This window comes from Myotis brandtii, unplaced genomic scaffold (genome assembly GCF_000412655.1).
Source record: "Myotis brandtii unplaced genomic scaffold, ASM41265v1 scaffold384, whole genome shotgun sequence".
Lineage (NCBI taxonomy): Eukaryota > Metazoa > Chordata > Mammalia > Chiroptera > Vespertilionidae > Myotis > Myotis brandtii.
Window position 1 is genome coordinate 3,716,161 of NW_005364745.1, and position 13,052 is coordinate 3,729,212.

General features: G+C 47.5%; 1 protein-coding gene across 1 annotated transcript in view; it reads left to right on the forward strand.

Moving 5' to 3' along the window:
- The window catches only part of ADAMTS12 (ADAM metallopeptidase with thrombospondin type 1 motif, 12), a 187,670-nt gene that overhangs the window by 1,673 nt on the left and 172,945 nt on the right, over window positions 1–13,052 (forward strand). Inside the window, exon 2 of the mRNA XM_005872608.2 lies at window positions 6,926–7,290. Within this exon, the coding sequence (XP_005872670.1) occupies window positions 6,926–7,290 (365 nt within the window). The remainder of the gene's footprint in view (window positions 1–6,925; window positions 7,291–13,052) is intronic.

Consider the following 13,052-nt stretch of genomic DNA (forward strand, 5'->3'; position numbering starts at 1 on the left):
CGGGCACAGCACAGCCCTGGGCTAGCTCTCTGCAGCCCTGTGTCTGCTGACTGCGCTCAGGTCCTAGGAAGCGTCCACTGCTTACTGAGCCCCTCTGGCCCCGAGACCACCGGGGCGGGGGGGTGAGGGGGGCCACACAGCCCCGCCCACCCTTCTGTGGGTTTCCATGCCCGAATTGCAGAGTCCAAAGCTGCTGGCGAGCTCACCTGCCGTGGGGTGGGGTCCAGGGTCAGGAGCCGCAGGGCCAGCCCCAGTGCTTTTCTTGGACTCTGGGCCCCCAGCGCTGGGCTCCGAGGTCAGGCCGCCAGCACTCGCCTGTGTAAACGGTCCGATACCATCTCCCACCCCAGTTTAAAATAGCAGCGTCTGTTGTTCTTTGCAAAACAGCTCCTTTGTGAAGAGTCTCTCCTCAGTGGCAGCACAGACAAAGCCTGGGGGCCCTTCCCGGGAGTTTGGAGACGGCTGGGTTCTAAGACACGTTCTCCCGGGCGGCTTTCAGCTCTGCCCCCGCTGCTCCTTCCAGGACAGGCCGCTGGGTGTGGAGCCCAGGGCCTGGCTTCTCTCCCCTGGACCGTGGGAGATGGTCGCCCTCCATGGCCACCCTGAGGGCTATGCACTGAGAGTGTTTGACATGGGAACGGCTGTACAGTGCTCCGAGCTTATTAGTGATGCGTACATATTTTAGGTTTTAAAAATAGTTTCAGATTTTAAAAGCCTCTTCACTTACATACTAGTAGTTGTCCTTAATCCTCATTTTACGCAAAGGAGAAGTCTGTGAGCTGAGCTCCATTTGGAACTGAGCTGAGAGAGCCGTCAGAGCAGGACATGCTGAGCTTCCTGGGAGTAGGCTGGCCCGGGTGTGCTTGCCGGTGAGCTGCCTCCTGCTTCACCTTTAGCCCGTCTCCCTAGACTCCCACTGGAGCTCTGAGGACATTGTCGAATTGCACCCACATTCTGAGCACTGAAACTTGCAAATTACTTTAGATATCACCTCTCCCATCCTTGTTTTTACAGGTGAGGAGCGGGCGGTCTAGGTGGGCGGTCTGTTCGTCAGCATCTATCCACTGAGCACCTACCCATCGCTGTTTCACCAAAGGGGCGAAGAGTCCCACAGTTGGAAATTCACTCAGACCCTAGGTAGCCAGTAAGGTTCTTTCTGGGCCTGAGGGCCGGGCAGAGGCAGGATTTTAGAGGGAGGAAGGAGTACAGAGGTCAGTCCAGCCCTTCCCGGGACCAGAACCAGGCAGATGGACACACTGCTCAGTAGACTTCCCACATGGCTCAGTTGTGCAGTGACTGCCACAGGGTCCCCACCAAGGATCAGAACCACCGGAAATACTCCTCTTGCTCACAACCCTCTTCTACAGCCAACGCTGCCCCCTTGGGCGAGCCGTTCCCTGGACTGTTTACAAGGCCCTGGCCACTTCTGGGGCCTCTTTTTCTCCTGAGAGCTCCACGAAGCCAACAGGGCAGGCCCTTGACCCCATGTTAGAGATGTGCTCTGGGCTGCACACACATGTGTGGGAATGCTGGGAGCGTTGCCGTGTTTCAACACAAATGTTATGATCATGCCCTCATACCATTTGCAAAAAACAAATTCTGCGTGGAGAAAGTGATTTTGGACATTGAAGCAGAATTTTTGGACTGGGCAGGATGTCCCGGATTCTTTGTCCGCCAGAGTCGAAGAATGAATCCACGGACAGAAGGTGGTCTAACAAAGGTGGAGATTTATTAAAGAGCAAGTACAGACTCCCACGTAGGAAGGAGAAAGGTCCCACTGAGTTCCTTTTCCCTAAGGCTTATAAAGGCTGTAGATTTTGATGCCTTGATATCCCCTCTGATTGGTTACTATTCCTACTATTCCCTTGGACTGGTTACTACAGTAACTTCTGAGCTCAAAGGTCAACCTCATGTGGGGCATGCGAGGTTCTCCTCCTTCCTTCCTTATTGTTTTCCTATTCCCTTTGGGCTTCCCCCCCCCTCGCCCCCCTTCCTTATTGTTTTCCTATTCCCTTTGGGCTTTCTTCTTCTCCTTCTGGATGAGGGGCTCCTTTCCTTTATTTTGTAAATGTAGACCTTTTGCTTCTCCCAGCTTCCCCTATTCTATGGAAATGTACCTTCTGCTGCTCTGCAGCCCTGTGCTTCTTCCATGGCCCTCTATTTCCAAAATTTCCTAAATCTATCTTTTTCACTCCTAAAAATTCCTGTTTCAGACATTTTCTTAGTGTAGGAAGAGACTTCACGGTTTTGGTATTTTGTGTGTTAACAATAATGAGCAAGGACGCTCTGCAGGTTAATCATGGGGCTGGTGAGCAGATCCATCCGCCTGTATTTACAACTTTGAAGGGACTAACTCGATTCTTCACATTTCCACACGAGGGGTTTTCTATAATGAAAACACAATGGAAAGGTGATAACCATCTGTGGAGGATAATTACGAAAATAAACTTCCCTCACAGGAATGTCATTGCCCTTTCCAGTAAGGAGTCTTAGAAATTCAATTGCTCTCTAAGATGGAAATAAATATGAAGAATAGCCACAGATTTAACCAAAAACTTATAAAAACCCGCAGGTGCACAGTCTCTCACCTCTCTCTTTTCTTTCTAAGCAGAGGGTAGGAGACCACTTGGTGTTTTCTATTTTCAAAAGTGCCAACAGGCTTCACTCACAGTTTCTCATCAAGTATCAGAATTTGTGGTTTCAAATGGAATTTTAAATACGGCAAGTCAGAGTATTCAGGGCTTGGAATTTATTTCCATAAACCCCAGTGTGGACTGTGATGTCCTTAGGGTGCGTCTTAGCCTCCCCTCGGCTCCACTCTGGGGCTCAGCGGTGGGCCCTCGAGGAGCCCTCGGGCTTTGGTCGGAGGGTGGGCTCTGGGGTCAGCTCGCCCAGCACAAATCCTCACCCATGTTATTATTTTTAAAGTGGTGGGAATGGCAGCCAAGACAAGGGACACCATTAGTCAGGGGTCCTCAAACTACGGCCCACAGGCCACATGCAAATACAAATATTGTATTTGTTCCCGTTTTGTTTTTTTACTTCAAAATAAGATATGTGCAGTGTGCATAGGAATTTGTTCATAGTGTTTTTTTAAACTATAGTCCGGCCCTCCAACGGTCTGAGGGACAGTGAACTTGCCCCCTGTTTAAAAAGTTTGAGGACCCCTGCCATTAGTAATACCTTCCCTGCAGAACTGTGAGCATTCGACAAGACCAAGTTGGTGTTGTCTTAATGCTGTGCTTGACCATAGAAATGGTAAGAATTAGGAGCTGTGACTATTTCCTAACATCTTATTTCTCCATTCCTATTGAGGAGAAAACTGGTCCTGCAAGGCGTGTCAGGCCATAGAAACTGAACAATGAAGGGGGGGGGGTGGAGGAGGTTGTTATGCTGGTGCCAGGACAGACCATTGATGTGGCCTGACACCTGGGGGCCTTCCTGCAGGGCCACGAAGAGGGCAGGGGGCATATCTGCAAGACAAAGACCCCAGCAGGATATATAAAGACAGGCTCTTCACTCTGATTTGGAAATGATTCCCGGAGTCCACTATTGTAAATAAACGGGGTCCCTCCCTTTCTCTAGGAAGCGTGCTTGGTATTTCTTTGCTCTTCTGTAACACTATCACATTGCCTCTGAACTCTTGCTTTCTGTTGGCCAAGGTATAGCTACCTAATTCTACAAACTAAACACCCAACAAGAGGGAGCCAAGGTGAGTGGGGGCTTCTCCGCTCTCTCTGCTTGGAGGTTACATGTATTTATGCCACAGAGATGACTGGTGGGCAAGTTTCTCTCTTTAGTACCAGTAATAGCTAGTGAGTGCTCCTTGGCAGGCACTGTTCTGAATCTATTTGCCGTGTTAATACATTGGATGAGCACAACGCCCAAGGAGGTAGACACTGTTATCATGCCGAGGGCATACACGAGGCAGCTGTAGTTGGGCCACCCCCATTAACCATACTCCGTTCCTGGCCTCCTGTTTCCGTTCATACCTGTGGGCTGACGTGGCTTTGCTGCCTCCCTTGCAATCACATCAAGAGGCAAAGCCAGTCTTATCTCCCATTACTCTGCCCAGTGGAGGCAATTATTAGCTCCGTTTATTGCTGAGCAAGTAGAGGCCTCTTAAAGAAGCCAAGCAGTTCTTTGCTTGTTAGATCACCATCACCGGGGGCCATGCTATTACCTCTACTCTGGTATCATCTCTGCCAAGTGCAGCTGCATATACGTACATGAAGTCCTGCGGCAAGGACATGATTTTGAAATAGGAAGTACAAGATTTTAATCCAAGTGCTGTTGCGTATTGGCTCTGTGTTCTCCCTTAGGCTCAGTTTCTTTGTGATATGGGGATACTAGTCTACAGCAAGGGGTTATTGTGAATACTGAATGAGAAGAGGCTGGCGGCACCTGGCTCATAGCAGGTGCTCATTGAATGGCTACAGTAATGATCATGATATTAGTGTACAGCCACCTTCTGCTGGCGCTTTAATAAACCCATTAGGTTAAAGGCAACTTGGTCAAAAGTTGGAAATTTGTTTGCTCTTTTATTCTTCAGGAAATAGGTGCTTTAGCTTTTCATTTATACTTTCAAAATTCATACTTAACTCTTTGAGTTGTATCTTCAGAGTCAAGCATTTTGTATCTTAAGGGATACAAGATCTGCTCCTGAGAGAGGGAGTCGGCATCCGGACACTGGCCACGGACAGGGGACCATTGCACGGTGATGCTCTCTGTACGCAGCTGAATAAGACTCCTGCCTTTCACTCTCCCCCACTGCTCTAACCCTGGGGGAGCCAGAGACTTCACTACAAGTAGCAGAAGAGACGAGAAACCCAGGAGACTTAGCAACAGCAGCCAACTACATCCGCCCCACCCAACCTGGCCATTCCTCTCTGGAGCTCTGAACTTGGAAGGGCGGGAAGCTCTGACACTAAAGAGCCCAGATATCCCTGGGGGAGTGGGCAGGGCAGAGGACTGAGTCAGTGTGACCCCTAGTTCTTGGCATCGTAGCATCACTAATTTGTGCAAAACCCCTTTCTTGCTTTATTTATCTATGCATTCTCTCCCCCCCACCCCGTTCCCCACTTTCATTCTTCCTCTAGAAAACCATTTTAATGGGTTCCACATGTATTTTTTGTTTGCGTATGCCCTGGCAAACTTTGTAGTGTTGTTTCTGTGTGCACATAGTTTCCATGAATGTAAATGGCTCTGTATTAACTCGTTTTGTTTCATATTTTTCATTGAGTACTGCTTCGAAGATCTGCCCATGTCACAACGTGGTCTGTTGTTCCGAACTGCTGTTGGAAGCAATGGGTCTGGAGATTTTATACCTAAAAATTGAGACAGTTTGTTAGTACCTAAGAGGGCAACTCTGTGCTCTGTCCCAGATTTCATCCAAGGTGGAGATGAACCTCTCTACAAAGTGTGTTTGAAGGCAGTTGTCTGGGGAAAAAGGTCTTGCGTCATTGTACCTCAGCAGGTCCAATTCTTTTAATTAACCAGCTACAGACGTGTCCACTGCTCCGTCCATGCTGTGTGGGGACAAACAGTATAATAAACAAAAGGCATTGTGAACGGAGGCTATTGTGGGAGCTGCAGAAAGTAAGGACATGGGGGTTGAGAGGAGGCAGAGAAAACTTCAACCAGGGACATCAGGAGAAAGAAGAGGGAGGACTGGAGTTGGGACTTCAAAGCATAAACAGGAATAAATAGGATATTGATAGAGAATGTGAGCAACATAGAAGTAGTTGGAGAAATGACATGAACAAAGTAATATAAGTTAGAAAGTGTAAGTACCGCTGCGAGGAGGCCAGGAGGGAGGCAGCCCCCTCCTTCCCTTCCTTCCTGACTGTTTTTTGTTTTCTTTTTACCTATTTTTTACCTCAAGCAAAATATTAATTTATCTTACTGTTGACAGTTTGCTTTAAGTAGTCTGTAATCCATAGTGATAATTACTCCCTAATAGATTCCTTGTTATTCTCCATCATCAAGATGAGGAAGCAATGGCAGGTCTATGTGAGGAAATCCAAGGTGCACGTGCTCCTGTGTGTGGGAGGAGTGAGTGGTCCTGTTTCGCATTGTTAAAGTGGCAGTTTTCAGATCTTGCATCCATACCTCGGATCCTCATAGATTCACTTACCCTTTCATTTCATACTAGAGGCCCAGTGCACAAAATTCATGCATGGGTAGGGTCCCTAGGCCTGGCTGGTGATCAGGGCTGATTGGGGCCTTCTTTTCCCAGGGATGCCAGCCAGGGCCTTCCTTCATTCTCTGCCGCCCCCTGGTGGTCAGCACACGTCATAGCGGGCGTTCGAACTCCCGGTCGAACTCTCAAGGGGACAATTTGCATATTAGCCTTTTATTATATAGGATATTTTTTAAAAATAAAAAAGAAATACCCAAGACCCTCTAAGCTACGTTGTGGACCACTTAGGCTGTAACAGGTATGAGGGTCGTCAGAGTGTATATGATGTTGCTGTGTTTTTGCATTTTTTCTTCAACCTGACTTAGCAGGACCTTCCCAAGGTGCTTAAACTCCTTACTAGACAGTGAGGCACCACCGTTTGTATCAATGAACTCTAGACTTGAAATGCTCATGTTCGTCCTACTGATCTTGCCTTCCTCCTAAAAGTATTCCTCATTAATCCACTCTTGCCTTAATTTGTCTCTGGTGAAACATCTGCCATCCAGAGCTACGCCTTAGTGTCAGCCTCAGTGGTCACACCATCGAGGAGGGAACCCGTGTCAGTTGTTTGGGGAATTTAATGTTGATAGTATTTGAATGGTGGGAAGGATCTCGAAACTTCAAGTCAACAGTGGGATCTTGCAATCAACAAGCTAAAATCTAGGTTCCAAAGGGAGAGCATTGGCCTTGCTACAGACGCAGCAGGGATCTCTGTTTTATTCTGTCTCCTTTTTACTTTTCCAGAGCATTTCATCAAGGCCCTGCCAGAGTACCACGTGGTGGCACCCGTTCGAGTAGACGCTCGAGGGCATTTCCTGTCCTATGGCTTGCGCCCTCCCTTCACCAGCAGCAGCAGGAGGAAGAGGGACTTGGAGAGCCCAGAGGACTGGGTGTACTACAGAATTTCCCACGAGGAGGAGGACCTGGTTTTTAACTTGACGGTCAACCAGGAATTTCTTTCCAAAAGCTACATCGTGGAGAGAAGGTATGGGAACCTGTCCCATGTTAAGATGGTGGCTTCCTCCGGCCCCCCCTGCCATCTCCGGGGCACAGTCCTGCAGCGGGGCACCAGAATCGGGACTGCAGCCCTGAGTTCCTGCCATGGACTGGTGAGTGCGTGCCTGGCTCCATCACCTCCCTTCCCTGTCCCCCGACCCTGGGCACCTTGACCTGCACACCCACGGCCGATGGGTTCACAGATGCGGTCAACACATGTGAATTGAACACTTATGATGTGCATGATCGTGGTCTCTAAATGTGTTAAGGAGAAGGTGCATAAAGTTAAAAGCCAGTAAATCTGGGGGATTGAGAGGAAGGGCCCTGAGTAGCAGGGGAGTCCAGCCTGCAGCCAGGGTTGAGACACTGCTCTCAATTGCTCCCAAGCTTGGGATAGAACAATGGGACCTTCTCCATTGCACATGGTCCTTGCAGGCCGGGAGAACCACCATGTGGGCATTTTCAGATTCAGATTTTAGACTCATACTAACTTTAGAAGCAAATATTAATTAATGGAATTATGTGGTAGTAGCCAAGACGATGGAAAATTTTTAGATTCAAATCATTGAGTGATTTTTGCCAGAAGAACCAGTCCACTGGGATTACTTGGGAGCCTTTCACACACAACTGGAGAATCAATGGATGTTTCTAAAAAAGGCACCAAGACAGAAGATGAGTTGACTATGAGTGGTGGCTACATAATGCAATATACAGATCATGTATCATAGTAATGTACACTCGAAATCTATATGACCCCATTAACCATGGTCACCCCAATACATTTAATTTAAAAAGTCACCAAGAGCCCAATGAGTTTCTTTCCTTTCTGTGAGGACACAAGCTGGCTGGCGTCAGGTTCATTTGCTCCCGTGCCATAATGCGCCAGTGCCCACCTAGGTGGTCCTAGTCAAAGGGTAATGGTTGGGCTGGTGTCTGATTTTTCCTGATCACTTGTCTGGGGTCCCATGTCCACGGTATTCATCTGGCCTTCCATGGAGGCATGACCCACACTTAGACTCACAGGATGGCAGGCGTAGGGTAAGCTGGCGCTAAGCCTCCCGTCCGGAGTGGCATCTGGAAGGCTTTCTGAGGAGGGAGGCACAGTCATGTGCAACGGACATCTGCGTCTCATTCCTGTGGCTCAGGCGGGCACAGTGTGTGCTTTGATGTGGTCCTCCTACTGCTAGAGGCTGCGTTCTCGTGGCGTTGTCTCTAATTTGAAGTTCTCTTTTGGAGCAGACTCAGATGGTTGCAAACTGAAGACCCAGAAAGGCCACCCATGACAAGGTGTGGGGTGACCATCTCCCTCCACTTAATATCCTCTCACCTGGCTCTGTCCCCAACCCTGGAGGCTGCCTTCAGACTGAGTTAGCCCATGTCCCCAGCTTAGCAGCCCTCCCTCTGTCCAACTCAACCATGTTCATCACCTTTTTCCCCTCAACACCTCTATAGCTTCAAATTACAGAATTTATTTCTTTACAAGAAAAATGTTTATTGATTTTTATTTTTTTTTAGAGAAAGAGGAAGGGAAGGAGAGAGAGAGAAACATTGTTCGGCCGCTCCTGTATGTCCCCGACTGGGGATCGAGCCCATAACCCAGGCATGTGCCCTGACTGGGACTTGAACCAGCAACCTTTTGGTGCACAGGATGATGCCCAATCCACTGAGCCACACCAGCCAGGGAAGAGTTTATTTCTTTTGCACAGTTAGTTGATTTGTTCCAGTTTCAGTTCTTTGAAGGAGAATCCGTGTTCTTTAATCAATTAGGCTCGGAAGTCATCCTCAGTGGGAGTTGTGACCTGTGAGGATCTCAGTGGGTGGCTTTGGATTTGCTGCTACCAGGGCCCTACAGGATTTGTTTATTCTTAGTATTTCAGTTTAGGTTTTTGTGCTTGGAGGATAGTTTAAAATGTTAGACTTCACATTTTTGTGGGATACAGGATTGGGGTTTAGACTCCTTATGGGCCCCCACCCCTTTCACCAAGGGCTTGGTTTAGGTACCCACCACCCAGATTGTATATCTGAGTCTGGAAAAAACATTTGTAGTTTCTGTTCACAGTCAGGGACAGTCTTCTCGCTCATGCTTTATTAAAGTAAAGAGGGTTCTTGGCTCCGTCCTAAACCCAGCCTCAATCAACTCCAGCCCTTGCCAGGCACTCAGTCCTGACCCCTAAGCTGAGTAGCTGGGCCTGGCTCTCTCCAGGACATGCAGCCTCAGCCCCACCCACCTCTCCTTTCCCTTCCCTCCTGGCATTCTGAGGCTTCCTTTCTTGTTTTGGGCTTGACTGTGGATTACAGTATTGAAAGACGTTATCATTTTTAGTGTGTGTTTATTTTCAGTTAAATATTTTATTTGAAGTAGTTGTAGATTCATATGCAGATGCAAGAATTAAAAGCAAGTGATCCCAGGGACCCTTTGCCCACCTCCCTGACCCCCAATGGTAACATCTTGCAAAATCACTCCACAATCACGAAGCCCACCATTTCCATCACAATCCCTCGTGTTGTCCTTTTATGGTCACAGCCATTTCCTTCCTGCCCCATCCCTCCTCAGGCTTACATTGTATATTTCAGTTCATATCCATTTGAATTAATTTTTGTATAGGGTGTGAGACTTAAGTAGAGGTTCATTTCCTTCCTTCCTTCCTTCCTTCCTTCCTTCCTTCCTTGTGCCTGTGGGTATCCAATTGCTCCATTTTTTAAAAAGGCTACCTTCCTTTTGTAGGATTGCTTCTGTACTTGTCAAAAATCAGTTGGACATAGTTTTATGAGTCTGTTTCTGAGTTGTTGTTTTTTTTGTTGTGTTGTTTTTTTTTTAAATGTGAGGCAAGGACAGTCTAGGTGAGGCTCCTTTCGTAACCACCTCTCCCATGGGGAAGGAAGCCCGGCCTCTCTACTCTCCGCTCGTCTGTGTTTCTGAGTTTTATGTTTTACTCCACCAATAGAATCTTCATTACTATAGCTATACAATTACTCTTAAACTCAGGTAGACTGACTCTTCCCATTTTACTCTTTTTTAATGTGAAGCAAGGACAGTCTAGGTGAGGCTCCTTTCGTAACCACCTCTCCCATGGGGAAGGAAGCCCGGCCTCTCTACTCTCAGCTCGTCTGTGTTTCTGAGTTTTATGTTTTACTCCACCAATAGAATCTTCATTACTATAGCTATACAATTACTCTTAAACTCAGGTAGACTGACTCTTCCCATTTTACTCTTCTTTTTCAAAAACTGTGTTAGTAATGCTAGTTCCTTTGCCTTTGAATAATCAGACTACAAAAATCTTACTGGGATTTTGATAGGAATTGCATTAAACTTAGATAGGAATTGGGGCGGGGGTGGGGATTGACACTTGCTGTGTTTAATCTTCCAATCCATGAACATAGTAGGTTTCTTCCAGTTCTGCCCATGAGACCCGCGGAGGCTTACTGGTAGAACTGAAAGGTCCATGCATCGTGGCCCTCCCTCCTTCCCAAGGTGATGACTATATAGCCTCTTAGGGAAAAGTGATAAATCCCACGCAGATGGCATTTCTCTCAGGACATTTCCCAGCAAGCAGTGAGAACCACCACGTAGGCATTTTCAAATTCAGATTTCAGATTCACAGTAAGTACAGGAGCACAAAGAAGTGAATATTAACTAGTGGAATTATGTGCTAGTGGCCAAGATGATGGAAAATTTTTAGATCCAAATTATTAAATGCTTTTGCCAGAAGAACCAATCCACAGGGTTTACTTTGGAGCCTTTCACACATAATTGGACAATTAATGGATGTTTATAAAAAAGGCACCGAATGAGTTTCTTTCCTTTCTGTGAGCACACAAGCTGTCTGGCTTCCAGTTCATTTGCTCACGTGCCATAATTCACCAATGCCCACCTAGGGTGGTCCTAGTCAAAAGGATAAGGATAAAGGATAAGGCAGTGGTTTTCAACCTTCTGGCCCTTTAAATACAGTTCCTCATGTTGTGACCCAACCATAAAATTATTTTCGTTGCTACTTCATAACTGTAATGTTGCTACTGTTATGAATCATAATGTAAATATCTGATATGCAGGATGGTCTTAGGCGACCCCTGTGAAAGGGTCGTACGACCGCCAAAGGGGTCGCGACCCACAGGTTGAGAACCACTGGTAAGGGCTGGTGTCTGCCAGTCAGAACCAAGTCCTGGCTCAGGGGGAAAAGGGCCCGTAGCCCAATGTGGAACATCCTTTTTGTAATTTGTCTGCCTAGATGGGGTGCCTTTTAAAACTCATCTGTCTGAGGAGGCACCTTCTAGAACAGTGGTCGGCAAACTCAGTCAACAGAGCCAAATATCAACAGTACAACGATTGAAATTTCTTTTGAGAGCCAAATTTTCTAAACTTAAACTATATAGGTAGGTACATTGTTATTAACTTAATTAGGGTACTCCTAAGCTGGCCTTTGCTAAAAACGTCCTCAATCTCATTGAGGTACATTTGCTGAGGTCGACCCCTTCCAACTCTCCCATCCACACTCGTCTTGTATACTTGTTTCGTCTATCTCCTTTCCGAAAACCAACTTCTGCACATGGGCCACGAAGTTTCAATTGCACTGTATGTGCGTGCCCGCACGTGGTATTTTGTGGAAGAGCCACACTCAAGGGGCCAAAGAGCCGCATGTGGCTCGCGAGCCGTGGTTTGCCGACCACTGCTCTAGAATCTCATTTGTCTCCCTGCATGCTTTCCTGCAATTTGCACAAATGTTTGCTACCACAGTAGCCATGGAGGCCCCTACCTGCAGGACCTGGCCTGGCTTTGTGGCCCCCAGAGGACAGTCACACGGGAACGCCAAAATCCATCCCCGGGTTGTTTCCCCAAAGCCCGAGGTATTCAGTTTCTTTTTCTTTTCTTTTTAAAATTAGAGTTGAGGTACAGTATAGTTTCAGGTGCACAGCCCAGTGATTGGACATTTATATAACTTACAAAGTGGTCATCCCAATAAATCTCAGTGTCACATAGCAGTGTGGAGAGGTGGGCAGAGGTGTGTGTTAGTAACAGATCCTTTCCCATTGCGCGGCAGCAAGAGGCGACCAGTTCCTTTCCCCAGCCTCACCTTTGGGTCAAGGGGAAGAACAAGTGTGTGTCTATTTCCTGAAGCCACGGGGTCTCTGCTTCTGGTCTCCAGGGAACAGCTCCTTGAGCTGAACAAGGGAGGAGGCCTTCTCGAGAAGATGCTTACATGCAGGCTCAGGCCCTAGTAGAAGTGTGTGAAGAAGAGAAACACCACATCTGCAGTGAAACTTCTCTGCTGCACTGCATCCAACAGCCGAGCTTACGGCAACCCTTGTTTCCTTGGGTAGCCATCTTTCCATCGAACTGAAAATGTGAATTTTGTCACCAAATGGAAGGTGTGTGCCAAAAAAGCACCTTAATCTTCCGTCTCTTAGGAGGCAGGACAAAATGAAACTTCAGAATAGCTTTCCAGCCTTTAACCAGCAAGCTATCAGTGTTTGCCAAGAGATGCTATTGCAATAATTTTAACTCTTTAAATGGTATCAGGTTCTAATTTGCAAAAATGCAAGATTTAAGGGTCCTCTGCGTTTTGCTGTGTAAATGCTACAAATGAGATTAGTGACGTTTAGAAACTTGGGCCGTCCGATGGCGCCTCTGTGGAGAGGGGTATATGTCGTTACACCACACGACTCCCTCAGCTCTTGGCCCGGAGGGACACTCCTACTGGGTCCTGCTCCTGACAATCTAAGGATGTAACGGTTTCTGCCTCTTGCTCTTGAGCTCCAGCTGCAGCCGGGGGTGTGGCTGAGGAATGATCCGCTGGCAGAGCCGGTGGGAACCTTGCCCGGTGGCTTCCAGCCCTCTCCCCATCCCAGGAAACATGTTGAGTTGAGGGAGGCCTGTGTG